Genomic DNA, 21,301 nt, shown 5'->3' with positions numbered 1-21,301 from the left:
ATTACTCGGAGTAGGAAATGGAAAGGGGAGGGCAGGTGCAAGGACGGGACAGGAAGGAGACTAGGAAGCAGTGGGAAATGAGAAAGGAGGACTGTAGTGTGGGATGAAGAAAATCTTGACATGGGTCAATGTGATGCACTTTGCTACCAATGAAGGCTAATAAGTCGAGACTGAAGACTAATGAGTGGTCTATTGGGTAGTGGAGGGAGAATTCAATTTGCCTCTTCACCTGGGAGGGTCTATGGCAGTAGAAAGAATATGTGTATGCATAAAAAGAAGACTGAGAACAGAACCACAATATACAATGTTATTGTGCTGTAAATCTGTAACAACCTTTATTCATATATTACATTACAAAAATATTCTGACCAAATAATGTTAGAGAGCAGTTCCCCCCCCTTATTAATCCAACAGTGAAATTCACAGAACATGGAGAAATAGAAGGAAAATACTTCAATTTTTTAAAATTCAACTGACAATTGATAAGAATGGCATTTTTGATTTTAGAGGAATAATATTAGTAGCTCGGAATGAAACAGCTGAATAATATAAAATCATGTTAAGATATTAGATCTTAATTTGCACCACTGACAATGGTTACAGTCATGTTAAAAAGAGTGTTGGGAGAATTAGTTTTTAAAGCTTAGCAAGACTGTCAGACTTGATAAAAATAAGGCTATATGAGAAATGCTTAGAGGCACATGGCAGTCATTCTGTTAAACATATTCTGTTTACAAGTCCAGATAGAAAAGAGACATAACAGAATTATTACATACTTTAAAAAAAACTGACCTTCTTGTTTTTCTTAATATATCAGGGAAACCTGAGCTCTTAAAAATCCGACTGTGGGGTTCTACATTATGATGGTTTATGATAACGGCCACAATTATGTGATCTCTTTCACATATGGTGTCTTTCTCACACACTAAAATCTGTATTTCTGCTTCATCTTACCCTAAAAGCCAACAGTGTGACACCAGTATGAACCATAGGATTTAACATATTCATGAGCTAGTAACTGTAACATTTTAAAGATTACAGCATTTTGTTCCACAAATTGTATGACCCAATGTGAAAATGTGCCATCTACAAAACATGACTTACCTTTCTCATTGTGTACAAGAGGTTTTCCAGCCACCAATGCAAATAAAGTTAGCATTTCTAGTGAAATATTGGCAAGATGAGCACAAAGAGGTAGACAGATTCCTTTTAAAGCCTGGGAGTGCAGAATCATTTTTGAATTCCAATAGTTGAACTACTAGTTCTAGTTCCACTGTTCAATATGTTTCCTCAGAACTGGAATAATTCTTGTCTTAATCTTAACCTTTGTTGAAAAACAACAAGCATGGCACACTCTCTCCCCTGATCTTCAACTGGCTGTTACCTTGCATTATGCTAGGGAAATTATGTGGGGATTTATGTAGCAAAGAACCAGGTAATTTGACAAGGCTCTTTGACAAGGCCAGATGATAATACTCTGTTTAGATTTGCACTGTTAGTTACCCAGCATGAAATTCTGGTTGCCCATACTTCATATTGGCTATGAAATATAATTACACAAAGGGAGAGAAGACAGCACAGTACAGCCTGATCTTGTCAGATCTTGGAAGCTAAGCAGAATCAGTTCTTGGAAGTGAGCCTACCAAGGAAGACTAGATATAGGAAGGCAATGGTAAACCATCTCTGCTTCTCACTTAACTTCAAAGCCTCTTGCTGGGGTCAAGGGGTTGCGATATGTTGACTGCAATTTGATAGCACATTACACACAAAGATAATTGAACAGAGGTTTGGATGGAGCCTTGTCTGCTCTGGGTCCCATAAACACTGATTACATTTTAATAAATCTTTGTCCTAATATTGAAGACTAGGGGCAAAGCCTGTTGTATCCAAGAATACAATGGGCGCTAGAGCTTGGCAGTGGGAAGAGGAAGGGGAGGAGTTGTCCAGTCTGTAAGGGCATGAGGTTGAATGTGTGTGTTGTGTGGGAGGTTGTGGTGGCATGGTGGCAAATGAGGGTATGGGTGTGGAGATATGGGTGTCAAGAACCTGTGGTGTGGAATGTTTGTTGATTGTGGGAGAGGACTGACCTTTGGGAATTTTGGCATAATGGTTACAGATGAGCTTTCCAGAGCCATGTCCTCAGATATGTGAAGGGAAAATCAGACTGGAGAATCCTTCTTAGGGGAAGATTACATGGCAACCTATTCCTCCCAGTTCTGCGTCATTTCCCTTCTTGTGTGAATTAGGCCACATTCACCGAAATGCCCCTCTGCCCTAATACACATGGGGTAGTCACAGTACACAGGTGTCCACCCTGTTCCCTCTATCTCCCATGTTTTCACTGTTGGTAAAATGTTATGTGCCCAGCAGTGTTCAGCAGTGTAATAGGCTGCCTAAGGAGGTGGTGAGCTCCCCCTCACTGGCAGTCTTCAAGCAAAGGTTGGATACACACTTTTCTTGGATGCTTTAGGATGCTTTGGGCTGATCCTGCGTTGAGCAGGGGGTTGGACTAGATGGCCAGTATGGCCCCTTCCAACTCTATGATTCTATGATTCTATGATTCACATGGTTCTTTCATGGTTGCTCCTTAGAAGAACGGATTTTTGTACCCTATTGCTTAGTACCCAAAGGTGTCTCAAAGCGGTTGACAAACCCCTTTTCCATTTGTCTCTCCACAATAGTCAACCTGTGAGATATGTGGGGTTGTGAGAGATCTGAGAGAACTGGGAATGGGCCGCAGTGACCCAGCAGGAATTAGGTGTCTCAAAGCATTTTCGAATCGTCTTCCCTTTCTCTCCCCATAGCAGACTCCATATGAGGGAAGTGGGATAGCGAGCCTCACAGGGAAGCTGGCAACCCTAAGAGGAAGACTGTCTGTGCACAGCAGTCTTGACCTTAGTAAGGTTTTTTATACTGTTTTTTAATTTGCCAGGCCAAGGTTATTTGCCAGGCCAATAAGTCATTACAGTTACTATGTGTCTCCAGACATTTACTTGTTCTCTATTTACAGTTTCAGGCTGTAAATATTTATTTAGATCTTCCTGCACTTTCCAGACTCACAGGATTGATGCTGGTCTGCCTGTCTGCGCCCCAGAATACAAACAGTTGCTGGTAAGGGCTGGCCATAACCCATAGGCCAGGGGGGACACTCCTGTACCACTCCCTACCAACTGCAGGCAAAACTGGTTCATTTGAAGGCTGGACTCTGAGGCATTGTATGGTCCCTTTTAATGGGGTTTGTGGGGCACCAACCATAAACCAGCTCATTTAATAAGCCTCCAGTTTGGTTCATGGTTCAGACATGAACTGAACTGCAATCACTCCAAGCCAACATATACAATGTAGAACTATGCACCAAATAAACCTATTCATTGGGATAACATTCTATATTTTCAGTTCTCATTGTTGTTATTTATTCAGGGGAGAGAAGAGGGAACTACTAAAATGAGTTAGAGAATGTCAAATGGTAGTTTAATATTCTCCTTGTTTATTTAAAGGACAGCAAATGAGTGGATGTAAGACTCATATAAATGCTTAAGGCAATATTCTGTTTTATTATCGCAGAGTCACACAAACATCTAGCTACATATTTAGAATAATTTATCCAGTTTTCTTGGTCTGCGTCTATTCAGAATGCAAGAGAAGAAAACAGGACTCCCTACACTGTGTGCAATGTGCATTTAGCAACACAGAGAAGTCCAAAACAAGCTACTCAGAAAGAAATCCTATGTTATTCAATGGGGCTTACTAGAATGGGATCAGTAAATAAACTGAAATGACAACACTCATCTAAACAGTGCACATAGATTGTGCTCATATATAGTTATTTGTCTGAGATGATAGTTTGGCTTTCACTTAATGGAATTTCTAGAAATATAATCTTACCTGGCTTAATGACAACTGATTTCCAGGCTGTCTCAACTGAATTATGGATAGAAATACAGCGCTTAAAGCTTTAAGTGGATGGTCCTCTTTATTAGGGAAGAGCATGAACTGCATTTTTGTGGCTCAGTTTGCAGTTGAACGATGGACCAAACCATAAACCCATATCAATCAGTAGGTTGGTTTCTGAACCAACCCGGTTCATGAGCCATTTAAAGTTTAAGCCCCTGCTGCTCAGCTATTTGTTTTAAATGGCTCTGTGCCAGTTAAATCTTGCTATCTGCTCCCCACAAAATGCCATGGGAACAGAAAGCAGCGGTCTTCAGCTGAGTGGCAGAGACTCAGCTGTTTGATTTAAATGGCTCTGAGGTATTTAAACCCTGTTTTCTGCTCCCTGTGGCTTTTTTTGTGGGTAGAAGAAAGCAGGGGTTTAAATAACTCTGAGCCATTTAAAACAAAGCTGTTTTTCATGCTTCACAAACTATCACAAACTGCATCAAAATTTGTGGAAGTTTGTAGCATTTCTTCAGTTCATGAACATCAATTTCTCAACTACTAACTACAAAATTTGTGATGAACTTTAGTTTTTTAGTCAATTCATGCCCATTCCTAATCATTATTCCAATAGAGTGAATTCAAGTCTATTATTATTATTATTTTTGATGTTACCCTTCACACATGACAAACGTATGCAGAGTAGTAATTGGTTCACAGAAGCCTGCTTCTGTGTAAAGATTTCCAGAATTAGGGAAACAATTTATAGGGAAAAACTAAATGTGAGAATTTTTGATTATCCTTCTGAGGCAGGAAGGGACATTAAGGCACTTTTGTATAGAATGTCACCTCCTATTTCTTTGAACAATCCCAGCTGTCAATTCACTTTTAAAGGTAAGCTATTTCAAGCTCTTATACTTACAGAGGTAAAATTGAAATTAAGAAGCGACAAACATTACATTTTAAAAAATAAGAGCATAACGTTTTTAAAATATGGTTCTGATATACTTGCTTTTTAGGATTGCCGCCTCCAGGTGGTGCTGGAAATATTCTGGGATTACAATTCATCTCCAGATACCAGAGGTCAGATCATCTGGAAAAAGCACCTACTTCAGAAGGTGGACTCTATGACATTATGTCCCATTTAAGTCCCTCCTGAAATCTCACCCTTGTTAGGTTCCACTCCCTAAAATCTCCAGTATTTCCCAATCCAGAGTTTGCAACCCTATTAGGCCCATTATGCACGGCCGCCAAAACGGCGATTTTGGGTCACATGGAAAACGCGGAGGGGGAAGACGCGACACACACCGGTTATGCACGGGGCGGGGCACGACAGCGGCAAAACCCAGAGTAACCGATTATGCACGCGGCGATCCGGGCGCCGCTTCTGGTTGCGCCCCTGTCACCCGGAAGCTGCGCTTTCTTCCGCGTTCTGCGAACGCGGCTTTTTCGGCGGCATGCACCGAAGCTGCGGCCAGTTGCAGCCGGCACTGTGCGTTATCGGTGATTTTAGTCGCTGCCATTCCACCCCGAATGTGCGCTAAAACCCCCGTGCATAATGGGTCTTATTTCTGAGCTAATTTCAAGGTAGATGCAAGATGTTACACATTTTGGAGTAAGGAAAAGTTAACTGCGAAAGAAGCTAACAAGTCTATCAGTAGCATCTTGGAAACTACCATGTTTCTAGCCAATTAACTGTAGTTCTCTAGCTAATAAGATGTTTCAGAAGTAGCCCTCATTTTTATTATCAGCATTCTTGCTCTAGAGCCATCTGAAAGTCATGTTAGCTTTCCTTTTCCTCTGCTACCAAGAGAAATAGAAATGCAAAGAGTAAGTAAAAAGGCTCTATTTCATTGAACATCAACAAGATTAAAAAGATTTTTGAAATGGTGATTTGGGAGAAAATTTGGTTGAAAGCTTCGCAATATTTTCCAGGATATCAATTCAACTATTATTAATGTTGACTGAAAAGGAATATATAAAATATTAATTTATCCTTTGTCACTACTTTTTAACAAGGATTTTAACATTTTATGACGACAAATATAAGTTTACCAGTTGAATAAATACACTATTTTTTCTTTTTTATCTATATGAACACATATATTTTACAAAGCCCCATAGCAAAATGGGAAATAAGTATCCTTCTACAAAAAGAAGATGTTAAGTCGGTATACAAAATAAAGCTTTAGAGTTTTGAAACTATATCTGGGCAAGAAACAAGTATACCAGTTACAGATCCTAGTATTTTACTTCTGAAGGCCCAGGTGAAACCATTCATTGAGAATGGATATGAAAAGATGGAAGCTTATAATTCTTCTCTCTTCCGGATATTGCACATGTGAATCCTTCGTGTGTCAGGAAAGTAAGTCCAACAGAAAAGAAGCCAATGCCACGTAGAGAGAAACAGTTAAAGGTGATGTCAAACTGCTGGTTAGAGCAGAGCTTTGGAGATGATGGTGGAACATGATGTCTGGGTGCAGCTGCTGGTCCAGCTGGTTTGGAAACCAGATGGATGGGTTGATGGAGATGTAACCATTTGTAATCCTAATGTGGGATGGCACTGTTGTTGTGCTATGAGAAAACATAGAGGATAAAATTAAAATACATTCTCCAGTTCATATGATTTTGGACAAACAGCTAGATCAGGAAACACCAGCATGGTATCTGTGGCTGCCGTCACATCAGCTGACTGGTTTTGGAAAGTGGATGGGTCCAGCAAAGGTTCTAATTGATCATTGGATTGTTCCTTAACTAGCTCAATGTGAATACATGCAATAATTTATATTTAAACAATATGCTCATTTTTAAAAGCATCCTGTTAAACAGAGATTGTGTTTGAAATGCTGAAGAGCTACAGAGTTGTGCATAACCTAATCCCCAGATATTTTGAGGCTGTTTGAACTTCCTACAATCTCCAATGTGTGGTTGTGCCTTCTAATTTGTGTCAGCTTTCCAAAAGTGCCTGCTGACTCAGAAAAGATTGGGGACTCCTGAGCTAGATGGTCACACATTTGCACGATATCTTTGAGGGCGAATTACATCAAGCAATGTCTACACAGAGAGAACAAAAGCTCACAACTAACAGGAGTGGAACTCACTACAAGTCACCATTTCTAATGAGATCATTCTGTGTGCTTTCAGGATTCCCACTGACTATCTCCTCATTCAGCCATCCTTTCAATTGTAAGATCCATTTTTTGAGGAAATCTTATTGTATGTGATCCCTGTTGAACATACTTCCACCAGCTCTCTTAAATAAGTTTCCTGTTAAAGCAGATAACTTGGGTCTCTCTTGGATCCTTACAAGAATCATTTTGATGGCTAAAACTTTCACCATGCTTGAGCAAGTCTTTTTTGCTGACTTCCTTTTAAGAACCTGAAAATGAGCAGTTTAAAATAGAGAAATGGACAGACAGTATCTGTTATATTATTGTAACATCTAGCAAATTATAAAGTGTTCTTGTTGAAAAGACTGCTTAAAATACTTTCCACTACTTTCCCCATCAATTATAGTGTGAGGATGAAGATACAGCAATAGGAAATGCCTTCTATTTGAAAGACAGCATGGAAAGAAGATTTTTTGATTCTCAAACTACTGCAGAGGGGTGAATGCCTTGTAAAATCAGTAACCTTTGAAGCACGCCTTCAGAGTGATTACCCCATTCCCCAACCTAATGATTTAAAGATGTGAAAGTCCTTTCTGATTTGGCAACAACAAGAATTTTATCCTTATTAAAACCAGTCTGTCAGGAAACTATATATCATCCTTTAAAAATAAAAGCCTAACTTTAAAATTGCTATAATGATTCAAGGTTATTTAGCTGGAAAATGGCATAGAATCTCATGAAGTGTCTGTGTGGTCCATAGACAGGAGATGACAACATTAACTCTTCCATTTGCCCTCCTTCCCACTACTTCAGAAATGCTTTGATGCTTTTCTAATAGCTGGAGAACATCCCTTCCTGATTCCACACTCTGACTTACCACCACAGTCGACACTACCTCCCCTGAAGAATATCTACCATTTTTCATCTAAGTCTCTTTGCTGAGAAAAGACTTTCTGTGTGTGCAGTTTATTTTGCCAGCTCTTCACAGACACCCAATACAGAATGAATTCAATAACATACACAGAACTTGGATGGTAATGTTCTCAAAAAGCTTCATTTGGTATTTTGAGGATTTTACTAGTTTAGTGACATTTCTGGACCTTCATTTAGACTTGTAATAACAATAAATATGAGAAATAAATATGAAATACAGCAGTCAATTGATTACTCAGCTAAATGAGTAGCCTCAAAGGCAAACAAAAATGTGTTTGAGTAGCACATATTATTTAGGCACAGTCATGACCTGCTATTTGCTTTGGCAACTTTCAGATATTTTCCTTGTATAGGTTCATCTTCTTAGAGCAAGGGTGTCAAACATATAGCCCAGGGGCTATAAATAGACTGTCCAGGGCTCTTATCTGGCCTGCAAGCAATTGGTGCAAGGAAAGGAAAGCAGGAGGCTGGTGGGGGGGGGCAAAGAAGGTGAGGTGTGTGTAGTTGAAACAGTCAACTAACTGAAAGGAAATTGCTAGGGAACAGAACTATGAGGGTGATGTAATATAGTGTGGGGAGGGAATGGCAGTGAATGTGAAGAAAGAGGAGGCATTGCGTTTTTACTCTCTGTGTCCTCCAACCATAGCTCAGTGAGGATTGGAAAAAATACTACTTGGAGGGGTGGAGTTGAGTGGTCAGCACTGCCATCTGCATCAAATGGTGACTATGAGGGACATCAGTGAGAATGGATGAGCAGAGTAGGTTTGGATGGGGCCAGGAGGAGAGCTGACACGTGGATTTGGAGGCAACTGGAGTGTCTTGTTCATTCCACTCTGAGGGGAAAGATGTCCCATCCTCAGAAGCAAAGGGGAAATGGAGGAAAGAAGGGATAAAGGGCCACCACTGTCACTATTTCACATCTGAACAGCTGTGGAATTGGGAGATGGTGCTACTGCTGAGGAGGATGGGACATGGCAATCTTCCCTCTCCCTCATAACTGCTCTCAGTTCATGTAGGAAAAGTGGTCCCAGAAAGATAAAAAGCATCCCTTGGCACTTTCAATAATGGTTTTTCAATCAAGCCTTCCCCTCAGCCCCTCTACTTTTGTAGGAAATGCAGAAGGAATGAGAATTGGCGGTGGGAGGATCTGGGAGAGCCTGATCCATGAACTTGTCATCTGCGACACTCAGGGCTGGTCGCTCAGCCTGGCCCACCTCACAGCATTGTTGTTGGTGAGGGAGGGGACGGCAGAAGAGGAAATACAGTGTGCCTCATTGAGGGAGTATGAGGGAAGAGAGGAAACAAAGAGTGAGAGACAGATTATACCTGTGCTTGGCTGCTAAGGCTGGGCATACAGGAGGGCACTGAAAAAGTACCATAGTTAGGTACTTTTCTCCTAAACATCCTATATATACAAAAAGTAACTAATTTGTATGGAATGTAGAATATCCTATCCCTTTTAATGATATCTGTTGGATAAAATCTAATCTTGCATATGATTAAATGGATTTAATCATCAATGGGGGGGGGGCTCTTTGGAATTTCCCAGTAAATCAATTGTATTCACTCTTACAAATCATTTGGGTTTTTTGTTTGTATATTGATGAAAAGAATATTGTTAATTAGGTTTACCTGTATCCTTTATAAAGCTTATATCTCCAGTACCCGGCATTACATTTTATGGCACACATGGCCTGGATGGAAATTTATGTTGAATGTGGAACCAGTAGCAAATGAGTTCAACACCTCTGCCTTAGAGGATTGAAATAGTCACATTTTTATTCTGCCCTTCTTCTGAGAAGCTCGCATATCTTACATTGTTCGTCCTTTATTCATTTTCTAAAAATAGCAATCCTATGTGTAAATTAAGCTAAGAGAGAGCAAGAGAGATTAGTCCAAGGTCACCTTGTGAGCTTTATGGTTGAGTAGGGATTTGAACATATGCTTCCCTGTTCTAAGTCAATACTAAACAGTAAACCACTCTAGGTTTTGTTACAGTGGCTTGCATTGCCAGAAATTTTTGATGCATCCTCCAAGATACTGGCTTGTTCCCCTGGCTTGTAAAAGATTTGGCTGTTCCATGTGTGCTCCCATTGTCACTCTGGTTATTTGCCATCTTGCCAATGAACCAGAAGTGCTTTGGAGGTACATGTTGATTCTAGATCTGAAGTTATGAAACAGAACGTAAAGTACAAAACTGCTTTGGCATGGAGTAAGAGGCACACTGTAGAATTAGAATGATGGAAGGGGACCAAAGACCTAAAGTATCACTGGCAAATAATCATCCAGTCTGCACTTAACTCCAAGGAGGGAGTACCCAAAACATCCCTGCACAACTGATTCTACCACTGAGCTGCCCTTATTGTTAAAACAGTTTCCCTAGTATCCAGCCAATATACATCCATCCATTATTTAAACCAATTATTATGAGACCTAACCTCTACTACCAACTGAAATAGAGTTATCATATGCCTCTTCAGCCTCTTTTTCTCATGGCCGAACATTCTCAGTTCCTGTATACTTTCTTCATAAAACTAAGTTGGTTGCTTTAATTGATTCCCCTCAACTATACGGTCTCAGTACCCTAGCCTCACCTTTTCTAGTTTTGGATCTGGCAGAGTTGACTCAAGATATTTTCATTACCTTCCTGCAGGGTTTTGTTGTGGGGAGAGGAAGGGAAGGCAATTGAGGCTGCACTTGGTAGTGAAAAGCGGGGTATAAAACCCAACTCGCCTTATTCTTCTTTAATCAAATATTAACATTTGTTAGTTAGAACATATATACATTTGATGGAAGACAGATATTACTCTACCCTCCATCCTACCCTACACAACAAAAAAGGTGCTAAACTATAAAGAACATCCTAAAAGGCTTCAGACCTAGTCTTAAACGACATTTGGTGAGTGAGATATGTTGATATGGAAAATAGAAATGGAGTGGCTCCTATTTAAAAAGAGAAGACCCGTTTGGACCCGTATGGATCACAGGCAGAGGCTGCCCTTACTCTGGGGGGCTAAATGAGCATGTTATCAAGTATAGTGGAAACATGTGGTTTCCACTACCAACTGGTTGCAAAGCTTGTGCTTCTCAGGGTACTTTAAACATCTGACAGAATTACCATTGCATCAACTCACAGGAAACATCCGTACAATAGGCTGGATCTAGCTAGCTTTTCCACTCAGTCTTCCCCAGTTCTCCTCCTAATTAAAATGTTTGTCATACATGGCTTTTGTCCATATATATCCTATGATCCCCGTCTTTTTGGTGGTCCTTCCATTATTTCACCAGCAAAAAGCAGGTTGGATTCAACCATTCAATTCACCTTATCTACAATTAGTAATAGAGAAAAGAGAGACATTGTAAAATAGATACTTTAAAAAAGAAGATCCGGCATCAACCCAGTATCTCACTAGAAACCTAGTCTCTAACTCTATAGAGCAGAAGTGCAGGCACCCACTGCATTTGCATGAAAATATGTAAAGCAGATTCCCCAGAAATAATGATGAAGTGAGGAAATGTCTCACTTCTTTTCCCAGTGAGTAAGGACAAAACTTTGAGCATTTCTGGAAGCTGATGGGCCATATAATAATTGACCTTTATTCAAAATACAGCTAATAAGGAGGAAAAGGTTCTGTAAGAACATATTTGCATTGCCCTTTTTGACCTCATTCTTAGGAGGCTAGCATGATTCCTAAAGAGATAGCCATGGCAAAAAAAAACAGGGTTTTTAATGGGAAAAGTGGGGGAGGGGGGATTTTGGGGGAAATTGTAATAAATATATAAACTGTGTTATACTAAATCAGACCATTGGCAAGGTAAGTATTGTGTTCTTTGACTAGTAGTCACACTGAAAAATGGGGGGGGGGAGTCTAAGGAGCCCCTCCCGCCAAATGCTTCTAGTACTTTTTAGGTCTTCACATCTCTAATGCTTCCTTTAATATAGAACAGAATTTTGTGCAAGAAGCATCATTGACAGAACTCGGTCAGACCACACAGACTTTCCTGTTTGAACAACTGTGCCCTAGATGACCCTAGAACGGAGAGCAATGTGCTGCAATAAGCACTGGTGGGCACCCAGTAGGGATGCTGTTACTTCCCACATATGCCCCCCAACAATCTGAGCACCAACTGGGCCTGCAAAGTCAGTACCTTCCAGGAGAAAACTGAATGGTTTGCAGGTATTCATACATTTCTAAAACATATAGATATTGCAAGCCCATAGGTGTCTCATAATTAAAATACTTGTATATGCAATATTAAAAAAACATTCTAAAGCAATACAAAGAGTTTCTAAGTTTTTCAATCAAACATCTTTGAAATTACGTTTCACTATAAAAATTCAGCAGTTCCACACTTTTGCATTTGAACAGTACACTGTTAAAATGCAAGTAAACTATTATGAGTAATCAGATTTTATTCAGTCAAGGTGAAGAAATTAATTTCTCCTGCTATATATCAATCCAGGACCTTCTCCCATGATACTAAATGCCGTCCTGAAAAGCATGTTATAATTGTTCACTTAAGAGTTCACTTTCCCAACTCTGGTACCCCAGCCAGGAGCAGAGGGGTAGCCCTCAACAAGCTTATCAAAAAGCTGACATTGGCCTGGTCATTTGGGAATTCTCAATCCTGAGCACTGACAAAAAGCTTAACTTGCACCAGAAAATTAGGAACATCCTCCCTGTTGCCATTAAACTTTCCTGGCACTTTAAGCAAGCACACAGGAAATGCCACAGGCTCCAGCAGAGGCAGAGGTGTAGCTCAGATTGTTACAGAGTGGTCATAGCCATGTGTAGTTGCTGTACCTGTGCTACCAGCATCTGGTTTTGGACTAACAAGTTTGACAGTGTTGCCTCCATGGTGGCTACGAACTATGCAGCCCTACTGGACTGCACCTACTTGGCTGGGTTATTGTGCTGAGGAAGGAGGTGCAGTTGGACCTCATCTACCTTGACAGTAAGCTGACAGGCATGCCAATCTTCTGACAGCTGTCAAGGTAGAGCTCCTTCGTCAATGCTGCCGTTCAGGGCCTACCAGGGTCTTGACCTGGGGTGGCAGGTGCTGCTCCTCTGACGAGTCTTTAGGGCGGGTGCCTTCTCTCAGGGTTTCACATATTAGTGTTGGGTCTTAGATTGGGTGGTATCAGGCTGTTTATCCTCTGGGAGAGCAAGCAGCTCCTGGCCTGTGGCAACTGGATTTCCTGGAATCCTCTGTCTCTGGAGCACCCTTTGGTAGCAGAACAGATGGTGCAGGCATGACAGCTACTGCTGGGACTGGACTGATTGTCAACCCCAAGGTGAGGTATGAAGATCTCCTAGCTTTGTGCCAGAAAATCTGGCAAATTAATAACTGGCCAGAAAATTGGAAACAATCTGTGTTAATCCCACTATCAAAAAAGGATGGATCAAAAAAATTGTTCCAATTACCATACAATAGCCCTTATTTATCATGTTGGTAAAATCCTGCTTAAAATCATACAACAATGCATAGCAACAACCATTGAAAGGGAATTACTGGATGTTCAGGCTAGCTTTCAAGAGGTGTGTGGTACTCATGACCATGTAGCAAACCTACACTGGATTTTGGAAAAGTCTACTTTTATTGACTACAGGAAAGTTTTGGATTGTGTGTATCACGACAAATTGTGGAAAGCCCTGTGAAATCCCTGCTCCCCCAAATGAAACTAGGGTTGTGCGCGGCAGTGGCTGAATCGGCCGTTCCAGGCTAAAAGAGGAGGGGCCAGATGATCAGGCTGCCTTCTCCTGATCATACAGGGGTCTGAGTGTGTTGCTTTTAAGCCAGTCACTTACACAAAATGTTTTTTCGGGCTTCAATTACCTGTCCAGCCTGCTCACTAGTTGGGCAGGCAAAAACAGGCAAAAAAATGTCTTTTTGAGTTTCAGGGACCATGTATAGCATCTCAGAAATCCACCCACACTGCAAAAGAACACAAATTTCAAAAACAGGGAATGCTGTATCATTCTGGCATTTCGCCATAACAACATGGCAGTGTTTATTTTTATTAAAAATTCATCTGTGTTATGGCATTACCACATAGCAATGCAGAAGTGCCTTAAAAAAATTAATTTCAGGGTTGGCAAGTGGGAGAAAGTTACAGTCCGTGAGAGAACTGCTGTGCTGTGAATGGTGGCTTGCTGTGATTGACAAGCCAAGGAGCAGAGAGAGATGTTTGGCTTGTTTTCTCTTGCAGCCTTGTCAGGAGGCAAAAAGCCATGATGGGGCAGAGGGAAAACGTGGGATGGATCTCTCTATGTGGAGGACTACAAATGCAAGATTGACCATCCTGCGTTTGCCAGCAGGAAGCCACTTGCGTTTTACCCCTCCGTGTGGAAATGGACAAAGAGCTGTATTGCTATTTGCAGCAAGATTCATCTCCCCTTGTAAAATGTTATATTTATTATGGCTTGGAGCTTGTGAACTGCCTATAGAAAGAGCTCACAGTCCAGTATCTTCCCCACCTGCCTTCTACCCCGGAGCTCTTTTCAACCCTGAGAAAGTTTATTTCCTGACTCAAGCAATATGTGTGAACTAATAATAGTGCCAGTTGGGTGGTAGTTGTAGATAAGAAAAAGGGAACAAACTCACCGGCCTCTTGCATGCATGAAGCTCTGCTCATAGAAGAGAAAGAAAGGAATGATTCTGTCCCTCCTCCCAACTGCAGCTGTGAGACCTATGTGGCTATTATTGCAAATAAGTCCCTCAACCTGGTAACAAATTTTTCCAAGGTCAGAAATGGCTCTAGGGTAGAGAAGAAGGTGGGGATATATCACTATATAAATGCTTTTAAAAAATGGATAGGTTTTTAGCATTTTTTACAGCATTCGTCTGTTGTGTTCAGGATGCATGTACAAACCACTGTAACCTGAACATACTAGGCCAATCAGTGAACATCCTCCTGCATCCAGAATTTCTGAGAGAAGGTTATTGAACAATGAGGTCCCAGGAGGTGGTGCGTCTTCAGAAGTGACTGCCATAGATATTGCAACAATCCATAGTCCATTCGGCCCATGTGCAGAAATGATCATCATACTGAATGGAAAAACCGGGGAGGGACTGAACATATATGAAAGGCCCAGTGTTGACAAGCTTCAGCTAGAGTCACAGCAGCAGTGCTGAAAACACAGGTGAGCCATGTCATGAAGAAACAGCCTTAGAAACATTAATATTATACTATTATAACATGCTCTACATGGGGCTGATTCTAAAAAAAAAACATCAGAAAACTAGTGGGTCCAATTGTGGCATTAAGAATCCCAGTGGGGAGTATGGATGCTTGAACACCTGCCAATTTAGGCTCTTGTTCTGTTTGCCAGTTGTGACAAGGGAGCTAGTTTTCCACAATCAATTCAACAAGACTGTGAAGACAAGAGACTCACTTTAAAATATAAATCTGGAAATGAATGGATTGTGGTAATTGATTGTTAAAACATTAGGACACTCTTTCACAACAGCAATTACTAATTTTCCTTCCATGGCAGGGCAATGAAGAAAATAATAATTGGCTCTTGAAAGCTCTCCCCCCCCCCCAAAAAAAAATCTTGTTGGTTCTAAAGTATTATTGGACTCATATTTAGCAGTTGTACTGCATAGTGACAGAGCCTCTTGTGGCGCAGAGTGGTAAGGCAGCCGTCTGAAAGCTTTGCCCATGAGGCTGGGAGTTCAATCCCAGCAGCCGGCTCAAGGTTGACTCAGCCTTCCATCCTTCCGAGGTCGGTAAAATGAGTACCCAGCTTGCTGGGGGGTAAACGGTCATGACTGGGGAAGGCACTGGCAAACCACCCCGTATTGAGTCTGCCATGAAAACGCTGGAGGGCGTCACCCCAAGGGTCAGACATGACTCGGTGCTTGCACAGGGGATACCTTTACCTTTACCTTACTGCATAGTGACATGATTATTCCTGAAACTACATTTCCCCCCCCCTCTCTGAAAACTTTCAGAATGTCGTGGAGAGAGGATATGGCTACAAATAAAGCAACTATATGGATGCAGATATTGCAATTCATTGCTCACAATGAATAATTGAAAGCCAAAGTGGCAGAAACTTGAAACCCTGTGGTACAAGGGGGGAGGGGCTTCCACCCCTAGCCTGCTTATTGAATGAAAATCCATAAAGAACATTTGATCAGAAGACTTAATTAATATATCCTGCACACTCTGGCCAGACAACTAATCCCAACAGCCTTAGTAAAAGTTATCTAGGGAAAGAGAATATGTCAGTGGAGACAATGAGCAAAGAGATTTACTTCTTCCTCACAGACACTGTCGAGTTATACTATGCCATTATTTTACATGTACATCTTGTCTACATTCATCATATTTATCAGGAAACTAAGGCTGCCAAGAGCAGATGTCAGACCAGTTGTGCAGGTGCAGCCTCCTGGGTTTGGGCAAGGTTGTGCTGATCCAGCTGAGAGGTGGATATGATCCTCTTCTATCAGGTGATTTATGCTCAGAGCTTTTGCCAGATGAAGAGGGACTAATGCATGTGAATGTAATTTAAAGACTATTCACAAGATTACCTAACATGGCTTGGCTACCTTGAGCACCTCAACACCCCCTTTTGAAATTGCTGTTTAAGCAACTTGTTGGGTTGCTTAAACAGCAATAAAGGAACACAGTTTTACTTCTTTCAGTTACAGTCTGCATGCAAGAATGGAATCAAGATCTGGTATTTAATGCAGAAGATTAAATTTCAAATAAAAGCCACAGTTATCCAAAACACTGGCCAACCAGTTCACAGGTTGCCAAGCCTATGTAAGTGTTACAATAAGAAAAAAACCCTAGTTATGCTTTGTTTGACATCTTATTCTGGGAGAAAATATAGCCAAAAAGGCTAACGTTTTAGTAGATCCATAACTAAGGATAAGTGCTAATCTCCAAGGAAGTAGAGCTATATTACATTATGAATCCAAGATCTTTAGAATCAACTCTATGTCCAGCATGGCTCCCAGCATGTGCAATCATGTCATGCTATGACAAGAACATCTAGTTCAGGGACTGGAGATTCTGCTCCTGTTCAAATACATACATTGGGCAAAACTGATGGAGAGATAACAATGAGGGGCCCAAGAGGGTCAGGGATCCCAATACTAAGGGTAAGAGGCAGAGACAGTGGTGAGAGGAGGTGGGCCAACATAAAAGATTTGAAATGCAGTCATGCTTGAGCCCCTTCCAACCTCTGTCCCATCCCTTGGGACACTAGGGAGGAGGCAAAGGTGAAAAACCTGCCTCTGACACTGATGCTGTACAACGTTAGGTCGATCAACAACAAAGCTTTTACACTGCAAACTTATCTTGCAGAGCACAGAGTGGACCTGGCATGCATGACGGAAACCTGGCTCAGGGAGGGTAAAACAGTTGCCCTTAAAGTTGCCCCTTCTGGGTTTGCTATCTTCCATCAGTCATGGACTGCAGGGTGGGGAGGAGGGGTGGCAATCCTAATCTATGAGTATTTCTCCTTCAGGGCTCTTCCTGTGCTGTCAATCCCAGGAATGGAATGTGTTGGCCTCAGGTGGGGAACAACGGAGAGCATGGCTATCTGTGTGCCCAATGCACCTCCAGATGCCCTGCCAGCCTTATTGGAGGTTGGCACCCTGGACATTACAGTTCCCTAGACCAGTGGTCTGCAACCTTTCTAGGGCTGCGGACTGGCGGTGGTGGGGAGGGTGATCGCACGGCCGCGCATGTGCAGTCGACTGGCATGACAGAATGCTGGCTGCCATTGATGAGATAGCTCCCTGATATCCTCTCTGCCTCTGTCTCAAGCAGACCCCCTGGTATATTGAGGAGCTCTGCAAGAAGAAACAGGAACTGAGATGACTAGAGAGAGTTTGGACAAAGATTCACAATGAAACATCAAGAACATCTTATAGAAAGCACATGAAAGTCTATGAGATGGCGGTGAACTCAGTAAAATGCAACTTTTACTTGACTTCCATCACATCCGCTAACTCATGCCAGCAGAATTGTAGAAGAACACCAAAATAATAGTCAATCAGATATCAGCTGTGAGGCATTTTTGAGTCATTTTGCAGACAAAATCTCGACACTCTGCCATGACCTCCCTCCAACATCAGACACAGAAGACCCCTTGGCCATCTCTGGAGGGAACACTGAGTAACTTCAGATGACTCACACTAACTGAAGTGGACAGGATGTTAGCTGCAGCGAGGCCAACCACATGCCCACTAGACCCCTGCTCATTGTGGCTACTAAAAACAACTGATATAAGAATAGGGGCCCCATTCCAGGAAATAATCACCCTCTCCCTCTCAATGGGAGAATTCCTGGAAGGGCTAATAAAGGCAGTGGTACACCTGTTGCTAAAAAAAAAAAACATCTCTGGACCCGTGAGAGCCTGACAACTAGTGAGCCATCTTGAACTTAGCATTTCTGGGGGGAAAGGTTGAAAGGGCTGTTGCAACATTCCTGGAGGAAGCTTCAGTCCTATACCCATCCCAGTCCGGATTCCAGCCTGGCCATAGGATGAATACAGTGATTGTCACCCTGACAGACTACCTTTGCTGCCAGCTAGATCGAGGTGGGTCAGCGCTGCTTGTGCTATTAGGCTTCTCAGCAGTGTTTTGACAGAGTCGACCATAAACTTTTCACTCACTGCCTTGCTGAAGCCAGGATCTGGGGGACAGCCTTCCAGTGGCTAATGTCCTTTTTCCTGGGTTGCAATCAGAGATTATCAAGCTGCTGTCAGGTCACATGTGGAGCCCCACAGGAAGCAGCCCTCTCTCCAATCTTATTTAACATCTTCATGTGCCCTCTTGATCAACTGATGTGGAAGTTTGGGCTGAGATGCAGATGACACCTAGCTCTTCCTCCTGATTAATAGCTGCCCTGATTCTCCCCCAGAAGCATTAGCCAGATGCCTGGAAGCAGTGACGAGATGGTTCAAGCAGAGTTGACTGAAGCTCAACCCTTCAAAGACAGAGGTCTTATGGCTGGGCAGGAAGAGTCCAAGCAAGGAAGCACACTTGCCAGACCTGGAAGGTGTACAGATATCAGTGGCTTGCTCCACCAGGAAGCTGGGCATGATCCTCTATGGAGACACAGGTCACAAGAGTAGCATGGTTGGCATTTTATTATAACATACTTGGCTCCAGAATACCTGGCCATGCGACAGTCATCTCTAGACTGGACTTCTGCAACTCACTCTATGCAGGTCTACTTTTAACCTTGATCTGCAAACTACAGTTGGTCCAAAATGCAGCAGGCAGGGTCCTCACAGCAGAATCACAAAGTTCCCACATTTGACCCATTCCCCAATAACTGCACTGGTTGCCAGTTGAATTCTGGATCAGACTTAAGGTTTTGATAATCACCTTTAAGACCATACAGTCTGGGCCCAGTGAACCTGAGGTACTGCCTCTTGGCCTACCCCCCACAAACAGCTTTACGTTCTGCCACCACCAACTGGCTGGTGATCCCTGGTCCCTAGGAAGCTTGTCTGACCTCAATCAGGGCCAGAGCTTTCTCTGTCTTGTCCCCAGCTGGTGGAATGAGATGAGACCTGGGCCCTGGCAAAGCTAAATCAATTCTTCAGGCCTGCAAAAGGGAACTCTTCCACCAGGCATTTGATTGAGGTTGACCAAAATGAACAACATCATTACATTCATGACTGGAATGTAATGGTGGATGGATATGAACTGTTCAGAAAAAACAGAATAGATCGAAGAGGTGAAGGAGTGGCACTGTATGTGAGGAAAGGGCTTACCTGTCAGGAAATTCTAGTGAAGGAGAGCATATCTACAGTGGAAAGCATCTGGGTGAAAATAAGCGAGGGGAAAACAAACAGTGTGGTGGTTGGTGTCTGCTACCGACCGCCTTACCAACGAGAGGATGTGGATGCTGCACTTTGTGAGCAGATTGAGAAAATATCCATGCGGCAGGACCTTGTAATCATGGGTGACTTCAATTTCCCAGATGTGTGCTGGGAAAAAAACTCTGCAAAGCGTCCTCAGTCATGCAAGTTTCTGACCTGCCTGGCTGACAATTTCATTTATCAAATGGTAGATGAACCCACAAGAGGTTCAGCCATACTGGACTTAATACTGACCAAAAGGCAAGAGTTGGTGGATGAGGTGAAGGAGGTGGGGACCCTAGGGGGAAGTGACCATGTCCTCATAGAATTCCTTTTGAGATGGGGAGCCAAGGAAGCTTGTAGCCAGACACGGATGTTGGATTTTCGTAGCGCAAACTTTAATAAACTCAGAGACATGATGAGTGTCATACCATGGACGAGAATGCTGGAAGGGAGCATGTGAAGGGTGGGCGCTACTCAAACAAGAGCTATTGCATGCTCAATCAATGACTATCCCAGAAAGACGAAAACATTGCAGGTGCTCTAAGAAGTCTATTTGTCAAGAGGAACTAAGAAAGAAAAGGAAAATGTTCAGGAAATGGAGGGAAGGACAGAGCTCTAAAGAAGAGTACCTACAGGTTACTAAGCACTGTAGATCAATCATCAGAAAGGCCAAAGCTGAGAGTGAGCTAAGATTGGCCAGGGAAGCCCATTGTAACAAGAAAAGATTTTTCAGTTATGTGAGGAGCAAACGTAAAGTAAAGGAGGCAATAGGCCCACTGTTGGGTGCGGATGGACAAACTCTAACGGTGGATGTAGAGAAAGCAGAAAGGCTTAGTGCCTATTTTACATCTGTTTTTCCCCACAGGTCAAAGTGTTTAGGCACATCTAGAGGTGGCCGTAGCCAAAGGATAGTGTCTGGGTGGCAGGATAACATGGATAGATAGGTTGTCGAGAGGCATCTAGCTGCACTGGATGAGTTCAAATCCCCTGGTCCGGATGAAATGCACCCGAGAGTGCTCAAAGAACTTTCCAGAGAACTTGCACAGCCCTTGTCCATCATCTTCGGGACCTCTTTAAGGACTGGAGATGTCCTGGAGGACTGAAAGAGAGCAAACGTTATTCCGATCTTCAAAAAAGGAAGGAAGGATGACCCGGGAAACTACAGACCAGTGAGTCTGACCTCTGTTGTGGGGAAGATAATGGAGCAGATATTAAAGGGAGCGATCTGCAAACATCTGGAGGACAATTTGGTGATCCAAGGAATTCAGCATGGATTTGTCTCCAACAGGTCCTGCCAGACCAACCTGGTTTCCTTTTTTGACCAAGTAACAGGTTTGCTGGATCGGGGAAATTCGGTTGATGTCGTTTACTTGGATTTTAGTAAAGCTTTTGATAAGGTTCCCCATGATGTTCTGATGGATAAGTTGAAGGACTGCAATCTGGATTTTCAGATAGTTGGGTGGATAGGGAATTGGTTAGAGAACCGCACTCAAAGAGTTGTTGTCAATGGTGTTTCATCAGACTGGAGAGAGGTGAGTAGCGGGG

General features: G+C 42.4%; 1 protein-coding gene across 2 annotated transcripts in view; it reads right to left on the bottom strand.

Moving 5' to 3' along the window:
• Positions 1-319: 319 nt before the first annotated feature.
• The window catches only part of TRABD2B (TraB domain containing 2B), a 321,979-nt gene continuing 300,997 nt past the window's right edge, over positions 320-21,301 (bottom strand). For both annotated transcript variants that reach the window (XM_077333817.1, XM_077333818.1), the window contains one exon: positions 320-6,450. In XM_077333817.1, coding sequence (XP_077189932.1) covers positions 6,234-6,450 — 217 coding nt within the window. In that variant the 3' untranslated portion in view covers positions 320-6,233. The remainder of the gene's footprint in view (positions 6,451-21,301) is intronic.

Source organism: Paroedura picta, chromosome 4 (genome assembly GCF_049243985.1).
Source record: "Paroedura picta isolate Pp20150507F chromosome 4, Ppicta_v3.0, whole genome shotgun sequence".
NCBI lineage: Eukaryota > Metazoa > Chordata > Lepidosauria > Squamata > Gekkonidae > Paroedura > Paroedura picta.
This window is presented reverse-complemented; position numbering and strand designations above follow the sequence as displayed.